A 24124-nucleotide genomic window follows, 5' to 3' on the forward strand; every position below is an offset into this window, starting at 1 on the left:
GGTCATTATGTGGTGGATTTGCTGGACAGGATAAGGATAGAATACATGCAGAAATTTCATTATCGTGCAGGAATAGCCGAGGCAAAATTCATGGGCCACATTATCATCCCTGCCGTGATGAATGAACTGAAGCAGAAAACAACAGGCTTGGAAATGAACATGACTCTTTGCTCGGGTACCACAGCAGAGATATCATATTTGGATAAAGAGAAGAGGGAATGGAGATATCCAGTGGATTTAGAAGCTAGAACTTGCAGTTGTAGGCAATGGCAGATAACTGGGTTGCCATGCATTCATGCCTTGTTTTTCATCACTTCTCTCCCAGGTCCAGCAGGGAACATTCAGCAGTATGTGCATGATTACTACTCTGTTGCAAGGTTCAAAGCCACATATGCTTATGCCTTGCCTGCTATGGAGGGAAAGCAACAATGGGACATGGTGGACCCTGGATTCAAGCTTTGCGCTCCAGTTCTGAAGAGAGCAGCAGGTAGACCAAGGAAGAGTCGAATCAGACCTCGCAGCGAAGGAGCTGGACTTGGAGCGAGGAAGCGTAAGTGCACAAGATGTGGTGGGTCTGGTCATTTCGGTAAGTACTGTGATAACACAGTAGATCCAGCGTTCGGAGAGAGTTTTGATGAAGGCTTCGATGAAAATGTTGGTCAGCAGCCGGTTGCCTCAACAGATGATGAAAATGATGGACACAGCCAGTTGCATCAGATGAGGATTTTGACGAGGTTCGAAATGATGATGGTCAACAGCCGCATGATTTTGACGATGATCCAAAATATCCTCCAAATAATGATTCAAGTGAGGCTCCAAATGATGATCCAAGTGAGGCTCCAAATAGTGATCATGGTGATCCAAGTGAGGCTCCAAATGGTGATCCAAATGATGATCATGGTGATCCAAGTGAGGCTCCAAATGATGATCCAAGTGAGGCTCCAAATGGTGACCAACCTTCTGTTGTTGTGAGTTCTGCTAGGTATGTAAATCTTGCAAGGGTCAAATACTACTGTACATTTATGGGTCACTTGACATGATCTCATTACCCTTTATGTTTTGCACAGCTCTGTGATAGGTTTGAAGAAGATGCACAAGGTACCGACAACCAAGAGGAGAAGAGAAGAAGCAATGAGCACAAGGTGCACGAGGAGCAAAGTGATGGCAAGAAGCTCAAGGAACAGACAGAAGCCCGAACGCTATATATGAATAATTATGAAACATTATGAATAATGTTGTATTTCTGTTGGATGGTGTTGGACCTATGTTAGAACTATGTTTGACATGATGTTTAAATGTGTTGGATGATGTTTGAATGAGCACATGGTTTTTCCTTTTTTTGATTTTTTTGAATTTTATTTTGCTCATTTGAATTCTGGTCAAACCTAACTTTGACCAAGATTTAAACAAGTCTAAAACATCAAAATGAATAACTAAGCCTGGATCCTTCTTAGTCAATCCAAAATGAAGTTGTGGTGAGGTTTTTGAAATTTTCATGAAAAATGTGCTAAAATGAGGGGTCCAAAGGTAGGGTAAACGGCCTCATTTCTAAGCAAGGTTTTTTCCGACCTTATCTAAATCAGCCAAATAACTTTCCTAAACATATATTCTATATATTCTATATATACAGACTATGTGCGCTGGTTTTTCCATTTTTTGATTTTTTTTAATTTGTTTTGCTCATTTGAATTCTGGTCAAACTTAACTTTGACCAAGATTTAAGCAAGTGTAAAACATCAAAATGAAAAACTAAGCCTGGATCCTTCTTAGTCACTCTAAAATGAAGCTGTGGTGAGTTTTTTGAAATTTTCATCTTTATTTCCCCAAAACACTTCTCTTCACTTCATACAAGAGAGTTTGAGATACTCGAGATATCATACAATACACATGAACTTATCGTTTAAATGTATGTAAACCTTGTTTATCAACTTAAATCGTTAGTATATGACATAAGAAGACTATGTGTGCAGGTTTTTTATTTTTCTGATTTTTATTTAATTTATTATGCTCATTTGAAGTCTGGTCAAACATAGCTTTGACTGCCCAAACCCCTCCCAAACCCCGCTAACCCTAGCGCTGAACCAGGACCGCTCATCTAACCCTAACGCTGAACAAGGGCCGTCGATCTAACCCTTCTAGAAGGAATCTGTGGGGAGGAGGGGAGCGATCCGCGAGATGCAATGTGATTGGCTGGGAGACTCTTTTTTTTAAACAAATATCGGGCGCGCTGGATGGACCGTTGGGCCATCTCGTTGTCTGGGCCTGAGACCGCAGTAATTAGCCCGTCTCAGCCTTTCCAGACCTTGCATGCATGCATGGGAGGTGGCGACGTGCATAGGCTGCGACATGGGTTTGCATGCGTGGGAGGCTGCGACGTGCATGCATGCGAGCGAGGCGAGCGAGGCGCGCTAGGCGCGCTAGGCTAGTGAGGCCAGCTAGGTGGTTCAGGGCAGCGAGTCAGATGCACCATCCGGTCAAAGAGCTATGCAGTGATTCAAATGCACGCACGCGCCCCATGCATCGTTTTTGTGCAAAAATTTAAGAGTGCAAAGCGTAACTGACACACACACGCGCCCGGATACCCACACGCGTTCAGATTCACACACGCACCGTTCTCATCCTTTCCATCTTCCTCTCCCACCCACAGGCCTATAAATGGGGTGCCTATCTTCCTCTCCCACCCATAAGCCAGATCCGATCCATTCTCTCCAACTCAAACACCCAATTGACTGAGCCCTCCCCAAGCGAGACCATGCAGTTCAACGGGCCGACCTTCAGCCGTCCGCCTGTCGTGCCGGAGCTGCGCTACCCACCGGGCGTGCTCGTGGAGAGGGAGCTCCGTCTGTGGGCTATTTCAAGGTGGAGGGGTTCCGTCGAACTCACCCGCGCCTTCCTCAGAGCCGGCTATGCCCACCTCCCACGAGGCTCGCCGAGGATGTTCACCCTCAACGAGGTTCGTGACCGCGGCGGCATCCTCCTACTGCTCACTGTCACCTTCACCAACCCGTTTGACGCACGCGAGCTCCTCGGCCAAGTCTTTTGGTGCGGCTGCGAGGCCATCTTCTTCACCGTCTACAACATCTACACCAACTACGAGAACATCTTCCCCACTCCAACCGGGATGCACTCCCTTCCCTACGACAACGACGAGGAGGTGTGAAGATGAAGACGGTGTTCAAGGGGCGCGCGCGGCCAAAGTGGAAGGAGGAGGTCAAGATGAAGAATGTCTTTTATTTGTTGCTTTTCTATGTCGTGTCGTGTCGTGTCATGTTTCGTCATGAGTCCGTGAACTATCCATGAACTTATTATCCTTATTGTAATGGTACTTGTGTTGCATCTTATCTAAGTTATTTATTAGGGTTTATTATGTGTGTTAAAAAATGTTCATGCCCAAACATATAATTTCTTCCCTAAACCAAGTCATGAAGCTCGAGAACTTGTGGTTTTCATTAATGAAAATTGGAGGGGGTGAGAAGCCCACCGTTTCATTCAAAAAAAAGTCATGAACTAACATGCAAATTTATTTCCTTTAAATCCTAAACCAAGTGCCACTCTAACACTAAACCAAGTGCCACTCTAACCAAAATTTCAGTGCAAACATATGTTTTCAACATTCCAACCCTCCAAAATTTCAGTGCAAAACAAAGGAAAACCACTCTCACGCGTGTGCAAACATTCACGGTCTCACTATTTTTTTTGACAAATTTCGCAGTCTCACTATGTATACCTTCCTTCCCTACCCATGTCAAACTCTTGCCATCTCTCCTAGCGGTTACCAGCGCAGCCCTAAACACCACAAACCCACACGGTCCATGGTTCGAGTCCCCATCCACACCAATTTTTTGTGCATTTTCCACCCTTCATTTTTTAGACAAATTAGTTTTTACTCAATGTCCTTAAAAATGTTCATTTATTTTGGCACTAGGTGTAAACCTCTACCAGAGCTGAGGCACATTTTCCATGACATTTTGGTATTTGATTTAAATCACGGTGTATTTGAATTGGATTACTTAAATTGCTATTAAATATTTAACAGCTCCAAAAAATTTCTAACCTTAATTGTTTGGCTCTGGAATAATTCATTAGCTGCATTTCATTGATCAAAAGTTTCTGAATTCCTCATATCTTCTCCTTTTTTTCAACATATTTAAATGTTGATCACTTCTTCTTTTTTTCAACATTTAAACAACTTTGACCAACATTTAAACTAGGTGAATTTCTCATACAATTTCAAGATTACAAATTCCTCCATAATTCATGCCTTTCCATACATTTTCAACATTACAACCAGTGCGATTACCATACCTACAAATGCCCAAAAGTATTTGCAAATGGGTATTGGTAGTGCTTGATCTTCAAGCTTCCTAACCTTCTTCTTCAACATCCTAAGCTCAACAGCTAGCTCTCTGTCAGTGCGTGCTTCGCCCTCCATCTCTTCTTTCGGAGCTCATGCTACGGCCACTGCGGTTCGGGGCAGCATGCGCAACCATTCTTCATGCTCTTCTTGCAGTTCATTTATCAGAGTCTTGGCCAGAGCATCGACCCAAAGAAAGAAGCATGTCACCTGCATGAACACGGAACAGATCAACCCATTGCTCAAAGATCCCGACCACAAAAATGGTGCAATTGCCCCGATTCTTACCCCATTCTCGCTGCACACGTAGAACGGACGATTCTGGTTCCTCGATGTGTGAGAAACCCTCCGATCAACGCTCGCCTGGCACCGCGGACAGACGAAGACATGCATCTCCACACGCGCCCGGCTCCGCATCCGTGAGGTGGCGCGGGAGCTTGCGGAAGACATGGAGCTCGAAGCCGAACGGGATCTCAACGCCGCCGCGCCCTCCACAGCTAGCTTCCCACCGTCGCGCCCTCCACAACTAGCTTCCCACGCCGTCGTGCTCTCGCTCTCTCCCGTGGTCAGGGTCGTGCTCTCTGTCGCCGTGGTCACCGCCGCTGTCGCCCGCTTATATAGCACACCCGCAACGGCTGTATGCTCAACGGCTCTCTGCTGGGTCCCGCAGGCCACGCATGCAACGGTCTGAATAAAATTGGATGCCTCTGCCGCCTGGTCCCACCTGTAAGGGCCGAGTCAAAACGTTGACCTGACGAAGACGCCAAAGTTCACAGAACAAGTCGGTGCGCACGGACTAGGGGCAAAACTAAGCACAATTTGCATCTGTGGGCAAAACTAAGCACAGAGACACCACTGAGGGCAAAAGGATAATTAACCCTTTATTCTAGGCTTCAGCGATGTGCGTTCAGTTGGAAGAGACGTTCCCGTCGACTACAATCATGGGACGTGCCGGCTCGTTCTTTCGGTGGTGCTCGTTGGGATAGGACATGCTCGTGTATGTGAGCGACTTGGATTGTACTGTGTTTCACTTTTTCTATGGAACCGCTTGACGTAGTGATTGTTGTCAACAGGGACTATGCTAAAAAAGACAGCGGTTGAAAAAACAGAACTGACACATGCAAATCAATGACACACTTCCCTTTTCTCCTGTTGGTCTCTCGGAACTTTGTATTTCCGTTCATTTGCAATGAAAAGGGGTCATGCCCGGTTCGAGAAAAAAAATCAATGACACACACGTTGTAGGCTGAAAATCACCACGTGCGGGTCTCATCCCATCACCTGTCACCGTCAGGTTCCCAGTCAGCAGGCTAGCCATGCCACCGGTGCGATCTCCGCTCAGGGAAATAAATATATCGGAGAGCGACGCCCGGATCAGCGTGTCTACTGCTGTTTCGTCGTCCTCCACCCTGTCCTCCTGTGCCATTGGCCAATCAGCTCCGCCTCCTCATCCAAGAACCCGCACGCAGGAAACAAAATCCTACGCGGCGGAGCCGTCCAAGAACCCGCATCCCATCCATCCCCCGCGCGTCGAGGCCACTGCACAGGAGGAGAAGAAGGAGCTGCGCGGTGGCGGGGCCATCCGATCCGGCCGCCGGCCGCGCCGGAACCAATCTGAGGAGCTCGCGATCGCGGCCATGGAGGGAGGGATGGGGGGCGGAGGCGGGGGCGGGCAGCAGGAGCTGTCGGCGGACAACGTGCGCGGGATAGTGCTCGCGCTCCTCTCCAGCGGCTTCATCGGCTCCAGCTTCATCATCAAGAAGAAGGGCCTCCGCCGCGCCGCCGTCTCCTCCGGCATCAGCGCCGGTCCGTCCGTCCGTTCCCCCCTCGACGCCATCTCTCCTTTCTTCAGAGTTTGTTTCATCCTCTGAAAATGTCCTCTGTTTTTTTGCCCTTTTTTGCCTCCCGTGCAGGGGTGGGTGGGCACTCCTACCTCCTGGAGCCCCTATGGTGGGTGGGCATGATCACCAGTGAGCTTCTTTTCCATAGTTTAAAATTCCAAGTGTGCCAAATGGAGCTCAATTCTTAGCTTTCTGAAACCAAATTCTGTGTTCTTCTCTTTTCTCTTCTCAGTGATCGTGGGAGAGATCGCCAATTTCGTGGCGTACGCCTTCGCACCGGCGGTGCTGGTTACTCCTCTGGGAGCACTGAGCATAATCGTCAGGTGTGCACCACATACACCACAAGCCGTGGTTTTAATCTGCAATCCTGAAATTCAGATGTGATGCTGAAGGTGCGTGTTCTTCCTTGTCCAGTGCAGTGCTGGCCCATTTCATCCTGAACGAGAGGCTGCACGCGCTGGGGGTCCTCGGCTGCGTGATGTGCATCGCGGGGTCCATGGTGATCGTCATCCACGCGCCGCTGGAGCAGGAGATCACGTCTGTCAAGGAGATTTGGCACATGGCAACACAACCATGTGAGGGTTGTCAGTTTATCATGATGATCATGGGTGCCATTTTAGCTCACTGTTGGTTGTAGGAAGCGCGATCGAATAACCGAGGGTTTTCTTCATGTTCCTCTGCAGCTTTCTTGCTATATGTTGCTTCGGTTATAGTCCTGGTCTCTGTGCTGGTGTTCCATTTCTCCCCTCTCTGGGGGCAGTCGAACGTCTTGATCTACACGGCCATTTGCTCTTTGATGGGTTCTCTTTCGGTAATATCGCTCGCTTTTAACACCAGTTTCTGATGTATAACAGTTTATATGCCATCACCGATTTTTTATTTTAGCCTTCACGACGAAGGTTCTGACCCTTTCTCCTTACGCAGGTTATGAGTGTTAAAGCTCTTGGTACATCCTTGAAGTTGACTTTTGAGGGGACGAATCAGTTAGCATATCCCGAGACGTGGTTCTTTATGCTTGTCGTGGCTATTTGTGTTCTGACACAGATGAATTACCTCAACAAGGTTTGTTTGAGTGCATTATGTATATTCAGTAATCAGTTATTTATAATTTGTATCCTTATGGTAAATGCCATCAAGCAACAGCTTTTCGAAGATTGATTCATTAGTACTCCCTACAGTTCTTTAGAGCTTGCTTTGGACATCAAAAGTGTCTCCAAAAGTCAATCACTAACTTTTATCGCAGCATATTAATACAACCTGACATTATTATGATATTATGCTAGTACCTTGCAAAACAAATCTACTCATATGATTTTCATATGTCCCATCTACATATTTTAGAAGATCGTCGGCAGTCAAAGTTTCAGATCTCTGTTGTATGTTCAAAGCAACATGTTTTGCAGAACTAGGAGTATGAACATCAAATTTGAATGCTTGGACTGTCCCTGAAGCAATAGAGATAACCGTACTATCTTTTGTCTTCTTTCATGATAAGTTGAAAGTGCTGTTGCTCTTTAGCTCAAGTTATGCCAATATACTTGTTCATTAGGATAAGGGCTAGGGAGGGTCATACTGTATTCAAATCATTGCTCCGTATGTTACAAGTCGCATTTTGTCATTCTTCTCAGCAACCATATAGATATCTAAAGAGAAGAATCGGAGGATTATGATAATTGTGTAGGGGTATATTGTTTGTGCATGTAGGAACCTACTTAAATATGTGTTTCTTAAGAATTCTGTACTAGCCTTAATTTCTAATTTCATATCTGTATTATATTTGTTATGGCCTCTTCTGTGAGCATGTTCGTTTGCAAGTTCTACTGTATTGGCAGCCTCCAATGTAGTAATTGTTCCTTTTTTGCAGGCACTTGATACATTTAACACGGCAGTTGTATCACCAATTTATTATGTGATGTTTACATCATTGACAATACTCGCAAGCATCATAATGTTTAAGGTAAAATTTTGTTCTGTTCTGCCGTTCATCCCTCAAAAGGTGTGAATTGTTTATTAGGTAATTATTGGCACCACTTGGAGAGACTTGTTGCCATTTGTATCTCGTCCACACCTGAAATGTAGTATCCTAAGCTACTGGGACTACAGCTTAGCATAAATTTTGGCTTACTCCGTAGCTCTATCCTGCAACAGTTTAGTAATGCTAAGAACAACCTTCAACACAATGCCATGCTCTGCTAAGCACCACTATGTGGGCATATTAAATTTTGTGAAAAAAGCATATGAGCTAACCGAACTTCTTACTGTATCATAATGATAAACGCAGGATTGGTCTGGTCAGAGCCTTGGAAGCATTACTTCTGAAATATGTGGCCTGATTGTCGTGTTGTCTGGTACCATCTTGTTGCATGTCACCAAGGATTACGAAAGGATCCCGCAATCGAGAAGTATGTAACCCTGACTGAACTCCCACCTTTTTCACCATATATTCAGGTTTTCTTGAGTCGATGCTCATAAGTCATAACACCCCATTGTTTCGTCGTGAAGTAGGCCTTTACGCACCGTTGTCTCCCACGTCAGCAACAAGATTGAACGGAGAACTACTGAGGCATGTCGAAGAGGATGTGAGGAGAACCGACGACGAAGAGAAAGTCTTGAGACGGCAGGAGATGTACTAGGCATTGGAGGATGGCAGCGATGGATGCTGTGATCAACACATTGCCGGCCACTCCATTGTGTTGTGTTGGCCTGTACATAATTGGGTATTGCAGAAGCTGGGAGATACGGTATCCGGGAGACGGCGGAGTTTCACCAGATAGGATCTGTGCACAGATTGTTGCCAAGTTTTCTTCTCCTCATCCATAACTTTTTCTTTTTGATTTTTTTAGTTTTGTCCACAACATTTCTTCCTCTTCTTCTTGTACAGTTTGAGTTTGTTGACTTGTTCGGAGCGATCAGGCGGAGCTTTCATGTATCTGAACTGTGAATCTTGTACATCCTTTTAGCGCCGTTCTTGTAGAATTCCGATTTTCGGCTTTTGTTTCACCGTCACCCTTGTTTGAGGATCCAATAATTTGTCCAAGAAAAAGATTTATGATCAGTTTGGAACATGGATCTTTTTTTACAGTCTCGTTTGAGACTTTGCAAGATGGAATTACGTTTCCTGATTTCTGTGGGATGTGGGTTATCAAAAGGGGTGTGCTACGCGTTGGTTGGCGGATCTTTTTAAAAGATCTGCCACCTCGCGAGCCGTCCAATTCGTTGATGGAGCTGTCCGTATTGTTCTTTTTTTATTTTCGCAATAAGACTTTTGTTGCGGAATTTTATATTTCTGCAACAAAATATTTGTGACAAAACATTCTCTCTAATTTCTGCAACAAGGTCCTTGTTGCAAAATGTTCTTGTCTCTAATTTTCTGCAACAAAAATCATGTTGCACAACCTCCTCCTTTTCTTTTCTAATCTTCTTTTCTATATTTTTTGCAACAAGACCCTTGTTGCAAAACCTCCTCTTTTTAAATTTCCTGCAATAAGACATGTGTTGCACAACCTCCTTTTCTCTAATTTTTTACAACAAGACCATTGTTGTTGCGAAGGCATCTCCGCCGCATCTAATATTCTGCAACAAGGCCCATGTTGTAAAAATTGCTACAACATCTTCGGCCGCTCGCGCACTTGCGCAATCGTCGCTCACTTCCTTTGGTTCTGCAACAACTCCGCTGTTGCAGAAAGAAGACGAGAGAAGTGTGTATGGTCCAGTAGGCCATGTGTCGAGCAAGGAAGCGGCGGACGCCTTCCATCCTCTGGACAGCCGGCTAGCTTAAGGCCCCCCTTCAAAAAAAGAATATTGTGTTGTTGAGGGGGGGAGGGGGGGGGGGGCAACCGCCCCAACCTTGGATCAATTTCTAAAGGATTTTTTTAGGAGGGCGTAGATTATATATTTTTAGCATCTGGCCCCTTCAAACACTGATATATTTGTGTGTTTGCGCCTAGTGATTTTTGGCTAGCTCCGTCATTGGTGCCGGGGATTGATATGTTCAGTGTGCAATTCAACTGAAATTTCTGTGCTATTTGCTACGGAATTAGGATGATTTGAGTAGAGTAATTTATACAACGTGTGTTGTGCTTCAGGACTATGCTGAACATGCCGACCATTTCAGTTGCAAATGTTTTCTTATCAATCTCTACTACTTAAAAAGAACATAAAATTCTCATTGGACCTGTCTTCCCATCACCTCTTCGTCCAACATTTCATGTATATGATAATCAATCATCTTAATTTACTTACGTTCCGAACCAATTCCGCTTTAATTTACTTAACAAAGTTCTAATCAAAATATCAAAGTTCTAGTCAAAACATAAGGCAATCACGGGCAGAATTTGCTGAACATTTATTTACACAAATCGCATTATTATTGACAGGTAAATCCCAAACTAACGTACTAAAATATTTATATCCCGTTGCAACGCACTGACATTGTTCATAATTCTAATCAACAACAAAAAAAAGTTGCACATTCGGTTCGTTTTTCTGCTGGGACTATGATCCGCCCATTTACCTTCGCACGCATCTCCAGGCAACCGCGTGACGTAGTAAACCCTACTCTCTCTTCCCGGTCCCACCCGCCAGCCGCACTACGGCACAAGCTGCTGCTTCTTCTTCTTCGTTCCCGTCCCCTGCGCTCGCGGCGGCGGCGGCGGCTTTCCACGGTAAATCTCGGGGCAGGATCCGTTGAATAATTTTGGACAAGTCTTGGAGTATGTTGTAGCCTTGTAGATCCGAACCAGGGATCCTTGTTTAGGGAGCCTTAGTCCACGCCGCCCGACCTCGCCGTCGTCGCCTGGAACCGAAATTTCTTTGTGGGGATGGGGTCGATTCCATCCAGCTTTTTCTTCGTGGAATCTGGCAAGTTTCATTGTTGTTTCGGTGGGCAATCTCCCTGAGAGCAGATTGATCGGTGGGCAATCGCCATTAGGATACAGTTCAGCTACTGGGTCCATCAGGGAGTAGACACAACTGCTTATTTACCATTGAGTCTACTCCAGGCGTAGTATATCATATAAACATTCAGTGCATTTCTACTGGTTATTCAACCTATTTGTGACCGCTGAATGACCAATCTAAGACTCTAACTATATGTATGTAAGGATCAAGGTAGTACAATATAATGTACTGGATAGCAGTTGAGTTATCATGCCCAGCCCAGGTCAGCAATGTGATCTCTAAACAAGGCGATATGTGCATAGAAAAATCCAAAACTGTAGTACATGTATCAGGTAACAGGTGATATGTGCAAGCCCATATGACCAATCGATCCCTTTTTTGGAGAATTTCTTATTTAACTTGTATTCTCCGGAGGTGTCTCAATCTTAACATTGTATGGCATTTCTCTTGCTTTAGTATTCTTTTGCTAGATGTACGAGATTTCTCTTGCTTTGCTATCCTCCTTTTGCTCCTTGTGTCTGCCTTTGACATTGCAGATGCTTGAACTTTACTCTAATGTTCTGTTTGCCTGCCGCATTTTCAGTTTTCTTTGCCGTGGAAGTTCATACCCACTAGATGGGGAAGGCAAAGCGTGCTTCCATATTTATCAGGCTCGTTTCAGCAGCTGGGACTGGTTTTTTCTATGTGAAGCGCAAGAATCCTCGGCGGATTACAGAGAAGCTTGAGTTCAGGAAGTATGATCCTCGTGTAAACAAGCATGTTCTATTTACGGAAGCCAAGATGAAGTGAGACAGTGCAGCCTTTTTTTTTTCTTGACATAAGACCTCCACTGTTCATTTTCGTTGAAGACAATGCTACCTTTATTAGTTTGTTCCAGATTCGAGAGTTTCATGTGGGCACCAAATCAGCATGGATCTTGCTCTGCCTGCCTGTTTATTTGTATTCTAAGTTTGTAACTGAAATGAGCTGCAAGCCTGCAAAAGTACTGCCCATCTAGTGTTGTGATGATTATCATGTGGATGCTTGGTTCTGAAACTTAAAGCAGCCACAGATGAAGGGTAGAGGGTCTGAACCACCAAGATAAATGTAAGTTTTTTCTTTCCTTTTATGTTCTTTTCCTTTCCTGTTTAATACCTGAAATATTTATGCTGTCTCCGCAACCGAGTATCAGATAGCTGAGAGGCATGATTTGCTATTACTGTTTATGTTTCATGATTCAAGTATGAACTCTGAACAATGTTCTTTTGTGTGGATGACATCATATATCAACAAACAAACAATACATCATACATCTTGTGAAAAAAAGCAGGCTGTCGATCCTTGACCATCTTCAGAATTAGCATTGGCAAGTAGCTAACTGTCTAATTCTAAAAGGTCAGGTACTAACTTTCTGTGTCCTCAGACGCATGAAACTGCTCGGCCGCTGTGAAGCTACTACTTGCTTCACCCCAGCTCTGCAAGCATATCCTGGAGCTAGGATCATAGTCCCACAGTCCGGACGCTGTCTGTCGCCAGAGTTTCTTCTTCCTCCCGTTTACCCAGTTATTGTGGATGATGAAGCACCCAAGGTTCCTGCAAGCCAAGCGCAGATCGTGCCTCTCCCAAAGTCCCTTGTAAGCTCCATTGGGAAACTTGTCCCGGTCCAGGAACACAACAGTGAGGTTCGTGCTAGGCTCTAAGCATCTGTCATCGCCGAGGCGGTTCACACCCCCCTTCCCACACAAGACGTCATAGAAGCTTGGCTGCTCTGATGAGTTTGATTTGGCCGCGTGCTTCACTACCATATCCATTGTGGTGATGGTGGCGCTGTCTGATCGGGCGTAGTAGAAACCCGAATTTAGGCGGCGTGGCATGTTTATTGGCCCTGTCAACAACGAACAATGAGAATTCTCAAACACACTGTTCTTTTTAGGTATTTTGTTTCTTGAATGGAAATTGGCACAATGCTGTAAGGTGTAAAATGTGCAAAAAATTCTAACACACGATTTAGATAAGAACACTGTTATCCACCACCAGAAGAAACATTAGCAAAAACAAATTTGTAACCACAATCACTAGGAGGTAAAAGGTCACCTGTCTCATTGAATTCATCTGATTGTGCTGCAAATGTTGCTGGTCCAAGAGAATACAGGAACTTCACTGGATTTCGAAACCAATAGACATCAACATCACTCAGCAGCACATTGTACCCCATCCTTATAATCTCCAGAACAATGCACGATTTAACCTTCGTCACTCGCTTAAAACACTGGGTTCCAAAGTGGCAGTCATCAAAACTGACGTTCTTTGGCGACGTTGGATCTCTGAAAACTGGCAAACCCTAGAATTAGGGATTGAGAAATTTGAGCATAACTGGGAGTTTTGAAAAGGAAAATATAACTACAGAAAACAAGAAAAAACTAAATGATAGAATGAAATCAAGTTCATCATTACCTGCAAGACGGCGAATTCGTATGTCTCTTGATCTAGAGCACAGACTACAAAATTGGTGACTCTGAGATGGCGCAAGCGGCACACCCAGCTCATGAGCATGTCCCTGTAACTTGCCCCAGCTACACCAAGAACAACAGACCGATTCTCATCTGTTACAAACTGAAGGAGCATTTCTAGAGAATATGGAGCATCAGCTGCCTCCGGGTTTTCTGAAGAATAGCTTGGCAGATGGTCAGACAAGCAGTTGTTCTCTTTGTTCCATGGCTTACCAAACCCTTCATGGGTATTCTGTTCTCTACCTATGACAAAATTTGAGAAGCTAGGCTCCTCAACTTTGCTCAACATGTAATCTTCAGAATGCTTTACCACTTCATACAGCATGGAAAAAGAATGATGATGTCCTCCTGGCGGACGATGGCAATACGACCCATAAACCGAAGCGAGATGGCGATTGACACCGCTCTCCCATGATCCATCAGGTAATCTACCGCTGCTACTCAAACCAGCGCCGCGCTTTGCGGTGAAATCTTCGGGGTATAGCCCAAGAACTAGACTGCTTGCATCGAAGACGAGTCTCGTTTCAGATGACAGAACCTCATGGGCCAGCCACCAGCTGTGCGCCCCTCTTCCATACAGAAAGGAAGGCACAACTCCTGCTAGCAATGGACGGCCCGGATTGTTCCACGCGAGAACGAGCCCCCTGTCGCTGCCATCTGCTGCCCATTTGCCAGCCTGAATCTCCTCTAGCTAATGTAATTGATCAAATGAATATTTCGTTATCATTTAGTAGAACAACTTGGAGTTTTCTACGAATCTAAGATTGCCGTTGATAGAAGGATGGACGAAAAAGTACCATCGCACTGTGGGCGAGATTGTAGGGGAAGCTGGAAACGTTGCGTGACATTGAAACGAGGAGCCAATCACGGTCAATTCTGCTGAGATCTGTCAGTAATGTGACGGCTTCGGGGAGCAGAACGACTTCGGCGTCGACGAGGACGCAGATGTCGGAGTCGGCGGCGGCTTGCGCCCTTGCGATCATGGAGTGGAAGAATGGCGTCCCCATGAACCTGAAACCAGGAGAGTAGGTGCAGCTCAGTTCGAGCAGCTTACAATACATTGCGGACTGAACAAACTGCGCGAGTTAAATTTGCGAGGGCGCCCGTACGAGGAATCGACGGCGGCCTCGACGGTGACCCGGCGTCCGAGCCGCCCGGCGAGCGCGAGCGTCGACGGGTGGGAGCCGAGGAGCACGACGGTGACGTCCCACGGGAGCGCCAGCCACGACCGCACCGCCAGCTCCTGCCGCGCGGGCGAGCCGTCGGGCGGGCGGAGCGGCGCCGAGAAGATCGTGACCCTCGGAGCGGCGGTCCGGAGGTCGCCTTCCTCGCGATGGTGGTGGCCGGCGCGTGCTGTGGTGGAGGAGGCGGCACGGTGGAGCAGTGCGGCGGCGAGGACGACGAAGGCGAGGAGGAGGAAGAAGAGGCATCCTGCTCGGCGGGGCGAGGTAGTAAGGCCGTCGACGCCGCGGCGCGACGATGCTCCCCGGCGGCGCGGAAGAGGAGGACGGCGGTGGCCGTGCGAAGGGAGAAACATCTGGGCGCGCGCGGGCGAGTGGGGGAGCGGGAGAAGTCAGGCATTGGCAGCTTGGGTGGGGTCTACCAGTCATTGGGGGGCGGGGAGTGAGACTGGCTTCACCGGGAAGCAAAGGTCCCGCGAAAACTGCAAGCGAGGGTGGTGCTGTAGAAATAGAGTACGATTATTGACTAGCAGGTGGGGCCAGGCCAGTCTCTTGGTGGGTAGTGTTTCTCCTATTATTATTCAAAGAAGTCCTTGATCGAACAAACTGCAACCAGAAAACGAACTGAAATATAGTAAAAAGTTCTTCATTCTCATTGATCCTTCTAAAAACATAGTCCCTCCGTAACGAAATGTAAAACCTTTTAGATCACTAAGGTCCCTCCCAATGCTCCACCTTATACAGGTGCTAAGCCTACCAACTAAGCAAAAAATCTGATGTGACATGCTAGTTAAGAAGAGAGAGAGTATTATTGTGACCCCATGAAGAAACGGTGCTAAGCACGTGTACCTAGGTGGAAGCACAATTCTGAGTCTGCAGCTAATTAAATGCATGAAGCTTAGCACCTTTGCATTGGGGACTTGAGTTGCTAAGGCATTTAATATACTTAGCACCATATCTAAGCACCTTTGCATTGGGAGGGGTCTAAGAGCATCTACAGTTGAACTCCTCAAATTGGCCGAACGGGCGCGGGGACCACTAACCAGACAGGAGAGAGAAGCAAAAAGTTGACCCAACCAGATCCCTCAAAGTCTCCTTGAATGTCCGGGCTGTCCGGCAGTCCTCATATTCATCTCATATCATTACATGCATGTGACTGGACATATATAAAAAGTGAGGGACATGACTGCATGAACGGGAAAATAGGAAGCAAAGCCGACACGCCCGGACGCGTCCGCGTGCGTTTAAGGGGCCAAATTTGTCCAGCCGGCTATAAATGCCCTAACAGCAGCATCTACACCCGGACTCCTCAAATTGACCGGACAGGCGCGGGACCACTGACCAGAAAGGAGAGAGAAGCAAAAAAGTTGACCCAACCGGATCCCTCACAGTCTTCTTAAATGACTAGGTTGTCTGACAGCCCTCGTATTCATCTCATATATGGGATGAGTATGAGGAGTACTCGGACGTGTCCGGTCAGTGGTCCCGCCTCCGCCACATAGGATTGGCCCCCCATAGAGCCTTTTCTTTCTTTATTATTTCTTTTCTTCCTCTCTCTCTTCTTCACCAATCACATGCATGTGATCGGACATATAAGGAAAAGGTGAGGGACATTGCTGCGTGAACGAAAAAATAGAGAGTCAAAGCGGACATGCCCCAAAGCTGGCCGGGTGCGTCCAAGGGCATTTAAGGGGCCAAATTTATTCAGTCCAGGTGTAGATGCTCTTAGGGCATCTACAACCGGACTCCCCAAATTGACCGGGCAAGCGCGGGGACCACTAAGCGGACAGGAGAGAGAAGCGGAAAAGCTGACCCAACCGGATCTCTGAATGCCTCCTTATATGCCCGGGCTGTCCGGCATCCATCATATTCATCTCATATATGGGATGAGTATAGGAGTGCTCAGGCGTATCCAGACAGTGGTCCTGCGTCTGCCATGTAGGATTGGGCCCCTTAAACCATTTTTATTATTATTTCTTTTATTTCTCTCTCTCTCTCTTTCACCAATCACATGCATGTGACTGGACAAATAAGGAAAAAACGAGGGACGTAGCTATGTGAATGGAAAAATAGGGAGTCAAAGCGGACACGTCTGGACGCTGACTGAGCGCGTCCGTGGGTGTTTTAAGGGGCCAAATTTGTTCAGTCCGGCTGTAGATGCCCTAAGAGCATCTACAACCGGACTCCTCAAACTGGCCGTACGGGCGTGGGGACCACTAACCAGACATGAGAGAGAAGCAAAAAGTTGACCCAACCGAATCCTTAAAGCCTCCCTGAATGTTCGGGCTATCCAGCAGCCCTCATATTCATCTCATATATGGGATGAGTATGAGGAGTGCCCGACGTGTCCGGTCAGTGGCCCTGCGTCTGAAGGAAATATGCCCTAGAGGCAATAATAAAGTTATTATTTATTTCCTTATTTCATGATAAATGTTTATTATTCATGCTAGAATTGTATTAACCGGAAACTTGATACATGTGTGAATACATAGACAAACAGAGTGTCACTAGTATGCCTCTAGTTGACTAGCTCGTTGAATCAAAGATGGTTAAGTTTCCTAGCCATAGACATGAGTTATCATTTGATTAACGGGATTACATCATTAGAGAATGATGTGATTGACTTGACCCATTCCGTTAGCTTAGCACTTAATCATTTAGTTTACTGCTATTGCTTTCTTCATGACTTATACATGTTCCTATGACTATGAGATTATGCAACACCCGTTTACCGATGGACACTTTGTGTGCTACCAAACGTCACAATGTAACTGGATGATTATAAAGGTACTCTACAGGTGTCTCCGAAGGTACTTGTTGAGTTGGCGTATTTCGAGATTAGGATTTGTCACTCCGATTGTCGGAGAGGTATCTCTAGGCCCTCTCGGTAATGCACATCACTATAAGCCTTGCAAGCAATGTGACTAATGAGTTAGTTACGGGATGATGCATTACATAACGAGTAAAGAGACTTGCCGGTAACGAGATTGAACTAGGTATTGAGATACCGACGATCGAATCTCGGGCAAGTAACATACCGATGACAAAGGGAACAACATATGTTGTTATGCGGTTTGACTGATAAAGATCTTCATAGAATATGTGGGAGCCAATATGAGCATCCAGGTTCCGCTACTGGTTATTGACTGGAGATGTGTCTCGGTCACGTCTACATAGTTCTCGAACCCGTAGGGTCCGCACGCTTAACATTCGGTGACGATTTATATAATGAGTTATCTGTTTTGATGTACCGAAGGTAGTTCGGAGTCCCAGATGAGATCGGGGACATGACGAGGAGTCTCGAAGTGGTAGAGATGTAAAGATCGATATATTGGACGGCTATATTCGGACATCGGAAAGGTTCCAAGTGATTCGGGTATTTTTCGGAGTACCGGAGAGTTACGGGAATTCGCCGGGGAGTAGATGGGCCTTATTGGGCTTTAGGGGAAAGAGAGAGGGGAGGCTGCCCCCCAGGCCTAGTCTGAATTGGACTAGGGGGAGGGGCGGCGCCCCCTCCTTGCTTCTCTTCTCTTTTCCCTTTCCTTCTCTCCTACTCTTACTACATGGAGGGTCGGCCTCTCCCACTCCTCCACTCCTTTATATACGTGGCCAGGGGGCACCCACAGACACACAAGTTAATCTGTTGATCTCTTCTAGCCGTGTGCGGTGCCCCCTCCACCATATTCCACCTCGATAATATTGTAGCGGTGCTTAGGCGAAGCCCTGCGTCGGTAGCATCATCAACACTGTCATCACGCCGTCGTGCTGACGGAACTCTCCCTCAAAGCTCTACTAGATCGGAGTTCGTGGGACGTCATCGAGTTGAACGTGTGTTGAACTCGGAGGTGCCGTGCGTTTAGTACTTGGATCGGTCGGATCGTGAAGACGCACGACTACATCAACCGCGTTGTGCTAATGCTTCCGCTTACGATCTAAGAGGGTACATGGACGCCACTCTCCACTCTCCTTGTTATGCATCACCATGATCTTGCATGTGCGTAGGAAATTTTTTGTAATTACTACGTTCCCCAATAGTGGCATCAGAGCCAGGTTTATGCATAGATGTTATATGCATGAGTTGAACACAAGTGAGTTGTGGGCAATACAAGTCATACTTCTTACCAGCATGTCATACTTTGGTATGGCGGTATTGTTGGATGAAGCGGCCCAGACCGACTTTACGCGTACGCCTACGCAAGACTGGTTCTACCGATGTGCTTTGCACATAGGTGGCTGGCGGGTGTTAGTTTCTCCAACTTTAGTTGAATCGAGTGTGGCTACACCCGGTCCTTGAGAAGGTTAAAACAACACTAACTTGACGAAATATCGTTGTGGTTTTGATGCGTAGGTAAGAACGGTTCTTGCTCAGCCCGTAGCAGCCACGTAAAACTTGCAACAAGAAAGTAGAGGACGTCCAACTTGTTTTTGCAGGGCATGTTGTGATGTGATATGGTCAAGACATGATGCTAAATTTTATTGTATGAGATGATCAGGTTTTATAACAGAGTTATCGGCAACTGGCAGGAGCCGTATGGTTGTCGCTTTATTGTATGCAATGCAATCGCCCTGTAATTGCTTTACTTTATCACTAAGCGGTACTGATAGTTGTCGGTGTCAAAACCGGCGGATCTCGGGTAGGGGGTCCCGAACTGTGCGTCTAAGGCTAATGGTAACAGGAGACTAGGGACACGATGTTTACCCAGGTTCGGGCCCTCTCGATGGAGGTAATACCCTACTTCCTGCTTGATTGATCTTGATGATATGAGTATTACAAGAGTTGATCTACCACGAGATCAGAGAGGCTAAACCCTAGAAGCTAGCCTATGGTATGATTGTTTTCATTGTGTCCTACGGACTAAACCCTCCGATTTATATAGACACCGGAGGGGGCTAGGGTTACACAGAGTCGGTTTATAGAGAAGGAGATCCACATCCGAATCGCCAAGCTTGCCTTCCACGCCAAGGAGAGTCCCATCCAGACACGGGACGAAGTCTTCAATCTTGTATCTTCATAGTCCAACAGTCCGGCCAAAGTATATAGTCCGGCTGTCCGGATACCCCCTTATCCAGGACTCCCTCAGTAGCCCCTGAACCAGGCTTCAATGATGATGAGTCCGGCGCGTAGATTGTCTTCAGCATTGTGAGGCGGGTTCCATCTCCGAATACTTCAAGATAAATTCCGAACACAAGGACCGTGTCCGGCTCTGCAAGATAAATTCCATATACCGCCGTAGAGAGAATAATAATCCACGAACCCAATCTGCTGACAACTCTTCGTAGTGTGGCATCACACCACGGGTCGGCAATTATTCAAACCGTTCTTTACAACCTGCTTCCGCACACAGCGCGAGGTGGTTTCTTTGGCACTTCTTGTCAAAGCGGAGATCGTGTCCCCTTATCGCGAGATCTCCATCAATACAGGTATGGGTAACCCAACCAGCGCCATCAATCGAGGTGCCTGGAAAAATAAGAGATTTCGAGAGGTAAGTGGGGAGGGCACATCCTGCATCGCCTTTATAAAGGGACAAAGATCTCCCGTTTTCACCTACACCTTCTTCCTCCTTTGCTCATCCATTCTCGCACCCTTGAGCTCCAGCGCCCAAGTACTCACCTTCTCCATAGGACCGCAACATGTCTAGAGCGGGATGCAAGTGGATGGCCTCCTCTGTCACAGAAGAGAACATCACCAAGCTTCGGGAGGCTGGATACCTGGCCGAGAGCATCGCGCACAGGCTTCCAGCAGAGGGACAGATTACCCCCACCCCGAAGTCTCGGGAGAGAGTAGTATTTCTCCCTCATTTCGTCTGTGGACTAGGATTTCCACTCCACCTATTTGTCCGTGGGCTCATGTACTACTACGGGCTAGATTTTCATGATCTGGCCCCGAATTTCGTCCTCAACATCTCGGTGTTCATCGTCGTGTGCGAGGCCTTCCTCCGCATCAAACCTCACTTTGGCCTGTGGTTGAAAATCTTCTGCGTGAAGCCGAAGATCATGAGCAGCCAACAGGCGGAGTGCGGAGGTGCCATGGTGGGCAAGATGCCCAACGTCACATGGCTTGACGGCTCCTTCGTGGAGACCATAAAAGGGTGGCAATCAGGGTGGTTCTACATCACTGAGCCGCACGACGCCAACTGGGTGGCAGCCCCCAAATTCAGATCCGGAATCCCCATGCGGCTCACTTCTTGGGAGAAGAAGGGCTTGGCCTGGCGCGAACCCACGAAGCTGACCGGACTCGAGACCTGCATCCGAAGTATGAGGGACAAGAATATCAAGCTTGTCAACATGGTCCAGGTCATGCTCATTCGCCGGATTCTCTCGTGTCAGAGACGAGCATTTGATATGTGGGAGTTCGACCCGGCCGAACACCAGATGCTGCTGGAGCTCTTTGACACAACGCACAAAGAAATCTGGAAGGTGTTGTTCAAGACCGGCGAAGTTCCTCCTCCCCTTTCCGAGGACCGTGGGCTCAGCGCAAAGCGCCTTGCCAGTCTGGTAAGTCCTCTGACTATTACAAGATGTTCCTTTAGTACAATCGGGGGAGGATTTTTAAGTCACCATGCTGACCAAACATGATTAGGTGGAGACGGCGGAGCGGATTGACTGTCTGACTCCATTGCCCGAGGACCCCGTAGACGCACTCCTAGCGCCTTACAAGGTGCCGGAGAAAAAGGTTGAAAAGAAGGCCACGGGGACCCGGAAGGGTCTTCGGCGCGAGGCCGCATCCGACGCCTCGCCAGAAGAGGACAAGGCGCACTCCTCCCATGAAGGGGAGGAGAGGAAGAGGAAGGCTGCCTCAACTGAGGGGCCCGAAGGGTCCAAGAAGGCGGCCGCGGGGACCAGAAAAGGTCTCCGGCGCAAGGCCGTGATAGAATCATCATCCAAAGATGACGAGGAAGATTCCCCCTCCCCCCTCCCCCCGAAGACGGGGGGAAACATGAAGAAAATCCCCCTCCCCGTACTAGGGAGGAGAAGAAAAGGAAGGCCGCCCTGTCGGGGGAGGCCGGGATGCCGAAGAAGGGAAATGCGTCCCTTCCAGATCACTCCACTACCGCCGCTTACAGCGATGAGGAGTGGCTGCCCAGGGGCAAACCCCGGGCGAGGTCGTAAGTATCCGCATTCCATAATACTTTTTTGTGCGACTTTGACCTCGTGGTTTGTAGTGACGCCGAACACGTATATGCAGTCCGGACGGGTCCAATCTCGGGGTGTCCTCTTCGGAGGAGTCTCTGGACGAGTCGGATATGAACTCACTCCCGACGTCCACCTCCCCACGACCTGCGGATGACACCGAGGTGTTATCCCGGAGGATGCCAGAACAGGAGGCGATGGTTCCGGAGACGCCCCAAGGCCAGATCCCAAGCGCCGGACACATGGGGGGTAAGACCCCCATGGATTGTGAAGACGGGAGCTAGAGCAAGCCGGGCTCCCAGCCGGTTACCGCACCAGAGCCTCCGAAGGCTCCGGATTCCAGAAGGTAGCCCCTCGCGAAGGAGAGTGGGCCGGCCGTGCCGATGACCTCCGCCCAGCCGGAGGCATCAGATAAGTTGTTGGAAGTGCTTCGAGGCGCTTCCATCGACGACGAGCACCGTACTCTCATGAGTACGGTGATTGAGAAGGTTCGGTTCGCCAAGAGCGGATTGACCGGAGCCTGCACCAGCTTACTAATAGGCTTTGAGGTAAGTAATGAAAAAGTGTGAGGAAATATCACCCGATAGATAGTAGTCCCTGATACTCTGGTTGGTGTTCGGAAAGAAAAGCCAAACAGAGGGTCAACTCAAAAACCACAGGAAGCTAATACTACTTGTCTGTATGAATAAACAGGCACTGCTACTGACCGCCACTGGCGCACGGCTGAGGTAGCCGGACTCAAGCGCGAACTGGGACAGGCTGAAGAAGAGCTCGGCCTCGTGAAGAAGCAGCTCGAGGGGAACAAAGGTAAGTGAAACCCCGTCCGTATGTCGTATAGAGGAGAAAAGGTTGATGATGCTAACAAGAAGCATCATGGCTTTTGATAGGGACCGCGACCGAAGTGGCGGCCCTGAAGGAAGCATTGTCCGCGGCCAAAGCCAAGGCGGATACGGAGCGCACCGAGCGTGAGAAGCAAGATGCTCGGGTGGGAGAGGTACAACAAGAGCTCCAGGAGCTCGGCAAGAAGTTCGAGTCCTTGGAGCATGACTTCAAGATGCAAGGTTCTGAGCTTGCGAAGGCCCTCCAGAGCATGGCAGATGCCAAGGCCGAAGCCCAAAAGGCCCTCCAGGAAATCCGGGCGGCCAAGAAGATAGCGGAGGGTAAGACATTGTTTATGCAAAGCAAGCATGTGGAGGAGTCATTTCTTTTACTTACACGAATCCAGAGCTCTCCAGGGGCATTCACAGATCTGCCACGCAGCATTTCGGATGCCGTGGAGTTCTATCGCGCTGAAGAGGGGAGCTCCACGAAGAAGTTGTTCTGGTCCCAATATACTGGGGCCGAACACCCAATGCCTCTAAGTGACCAACTGAAGCAGCTGGTCGAACTCCACAATGCGGCCGAACAGGCCATGAAGGATCTTGTAGTTTGGATGTGGCCTGGCGAGCCCCTGCATGGCAGCTACTTTGGCCTGGTGAAGCGGATGGTGCATGCCTGTCCACGGCTAGAAGTTATCAAGCAGTCCGCATGTATTGAAGGTGCCCGACGGGCCTTTGCCCGCGCGAAGATGCATTGGGCTACACTGGATGCTGAGAAGCTCGTGAAGGATGGGCCCCCGGAGGGCAAGGAGCATCGCTACCCCGAAAAATATTATGGGCGTTATGAAAGGCGCTCGGCTTGTAGCAAATGAGTGTCCTAAGAACATAATTTTTGAGTGAATGTACTCATGTCATTCATGTAATATGAGAACGGGTTTGTTTGTGCTATATAACACTTTGTTTGATTTAAAATATTACCTTCTCTACGGCCATTTATCAAGATCTGAAAGTAGGCCAATCGTCGGCTTACGCCCCCTTGTAACTACTACTGGGGTGTTCTTGGAAAACCCAAACACTCTTTATCCAAAATTTTGGTCCTTTAAGGAGGTGTTTAGCGCAGCGAACAAGTCAATCGGACTATTCAGCTTTATAACTCTCACTTGGCCATAGAAGTCTATAATTTTAAATTTCGGCGAAGCCCCTAGTATTCGGAAGACCGAACTGGGACGCTATACACGCCTAAATCGGGCAAGGCAGCGGAAAAAGGATTTAGTACCTCGCGAACAGCGACCAGCTCTCGCCGCATCATGACGGTCAGTTTTCGGCTTTCTCTACTGAGGTGCTCGTCCGGAAGAACCGGGACACAATCGCAGTAGTTCTCCCTGCGCTACCTTAGCCGATATAACGGAAC

At 47.7% G+C, this 24124-nt stretch overlaps 3 protein-coding genes across 4 annotated transcripts; 2 read left to right on the plus strand and 1 right to left on the minus strand.

The window, feature by feature from the left end:
• Positions 1-5649: 5649 nt before the first annotated feature.
• LOC123139970 (probable magnesium transporter NIPA6) lies at positions 5650-9297 on the plus strand. 2 transcript variants are annotated; one of them, XM_044559695.1, is made up of 9 exons: positions 5650-6160; positions 6268-6324; positions 6428-6518; positions 6610-6770; positions 6879-7006; positions 7120-7257; positions 8060-8152; positions 8477-8597; positions 8698-9297. In XM_044559695.1, exons 1-9 carry the CDS (start codon positions 5671-5673, stop codon positions 8826-8828), a joined length of 1410 nt encoding a protein of 469 aa, XP_044415630.1. In that variant the 5' UTR covers positions 5650-5670; the 3' UTR covers positions 8829-9297. The 2 variants fall into 2 exon arrangements, with proteins under 2 accessions (XP_044415630.1, XP_044415638.1); XM_044559703.1 differs by having other exon boundaries at positions 8701-9297.
• Positions 9298-11677: 2380 nt separating this feature from the next.
• LOC123139991 (50S ribosomal protein L33) lies at positions 11678-12090 on the plus strand. Its single transcript, XM_044559726.1, has one exon. The coding sequence runs from the start codon at positions 11710-11712 to the stop codon at positions 11881-11883; it is 174 nt and encodes a 57-aa protein (XP_044415661.1). The 5' UTR covers positions 11678-11709; the 3' UTR covers positions 11884-12090.
• Positions 12091-12280: 190 nt separating this feature from the next.
• LOC123139983 (beta-arabinofuranosyltransferase RAY1) lies at positions 12281-15201 on the minus strand. The gene is made up of 5 exons (XM_044559714.1): positions 14693-15201; positions 14381-14594; positions 13528-14274; positions 13168-13414; positions 12281-12958 (listed from the first exon to the last, which is right to left on the minus strand). Exons 1-5 carry the CDS (start codon positions 15118-15120, stop codon positions 12477-12479), a joined length of 2118 nt encoding a protein of 705 aa, XP_044415649.1. The 5' UTR covers positions 15121-15201; the 3' UTR covers positions 12281-12476.
• Positions 15202-24124: the final 8923 nt, after the last annotated feature.

This window comes from Triticum aestivum, chromosome 1B, assembly GCF_018294505.1.
Source record: "Triticum aestivum cultivar Chinese Spring chromosome 1B, IWGSC CS RefSeq v2.1, whole genome shotgun sequence".
Taxonomy (NCBI): domain Eukaryota; kingdom Viridiplantae; phylum Streptophyta; class Magnoliopsida; order Poales; family Poaceae; genus Triticum; species Triticum aestivum.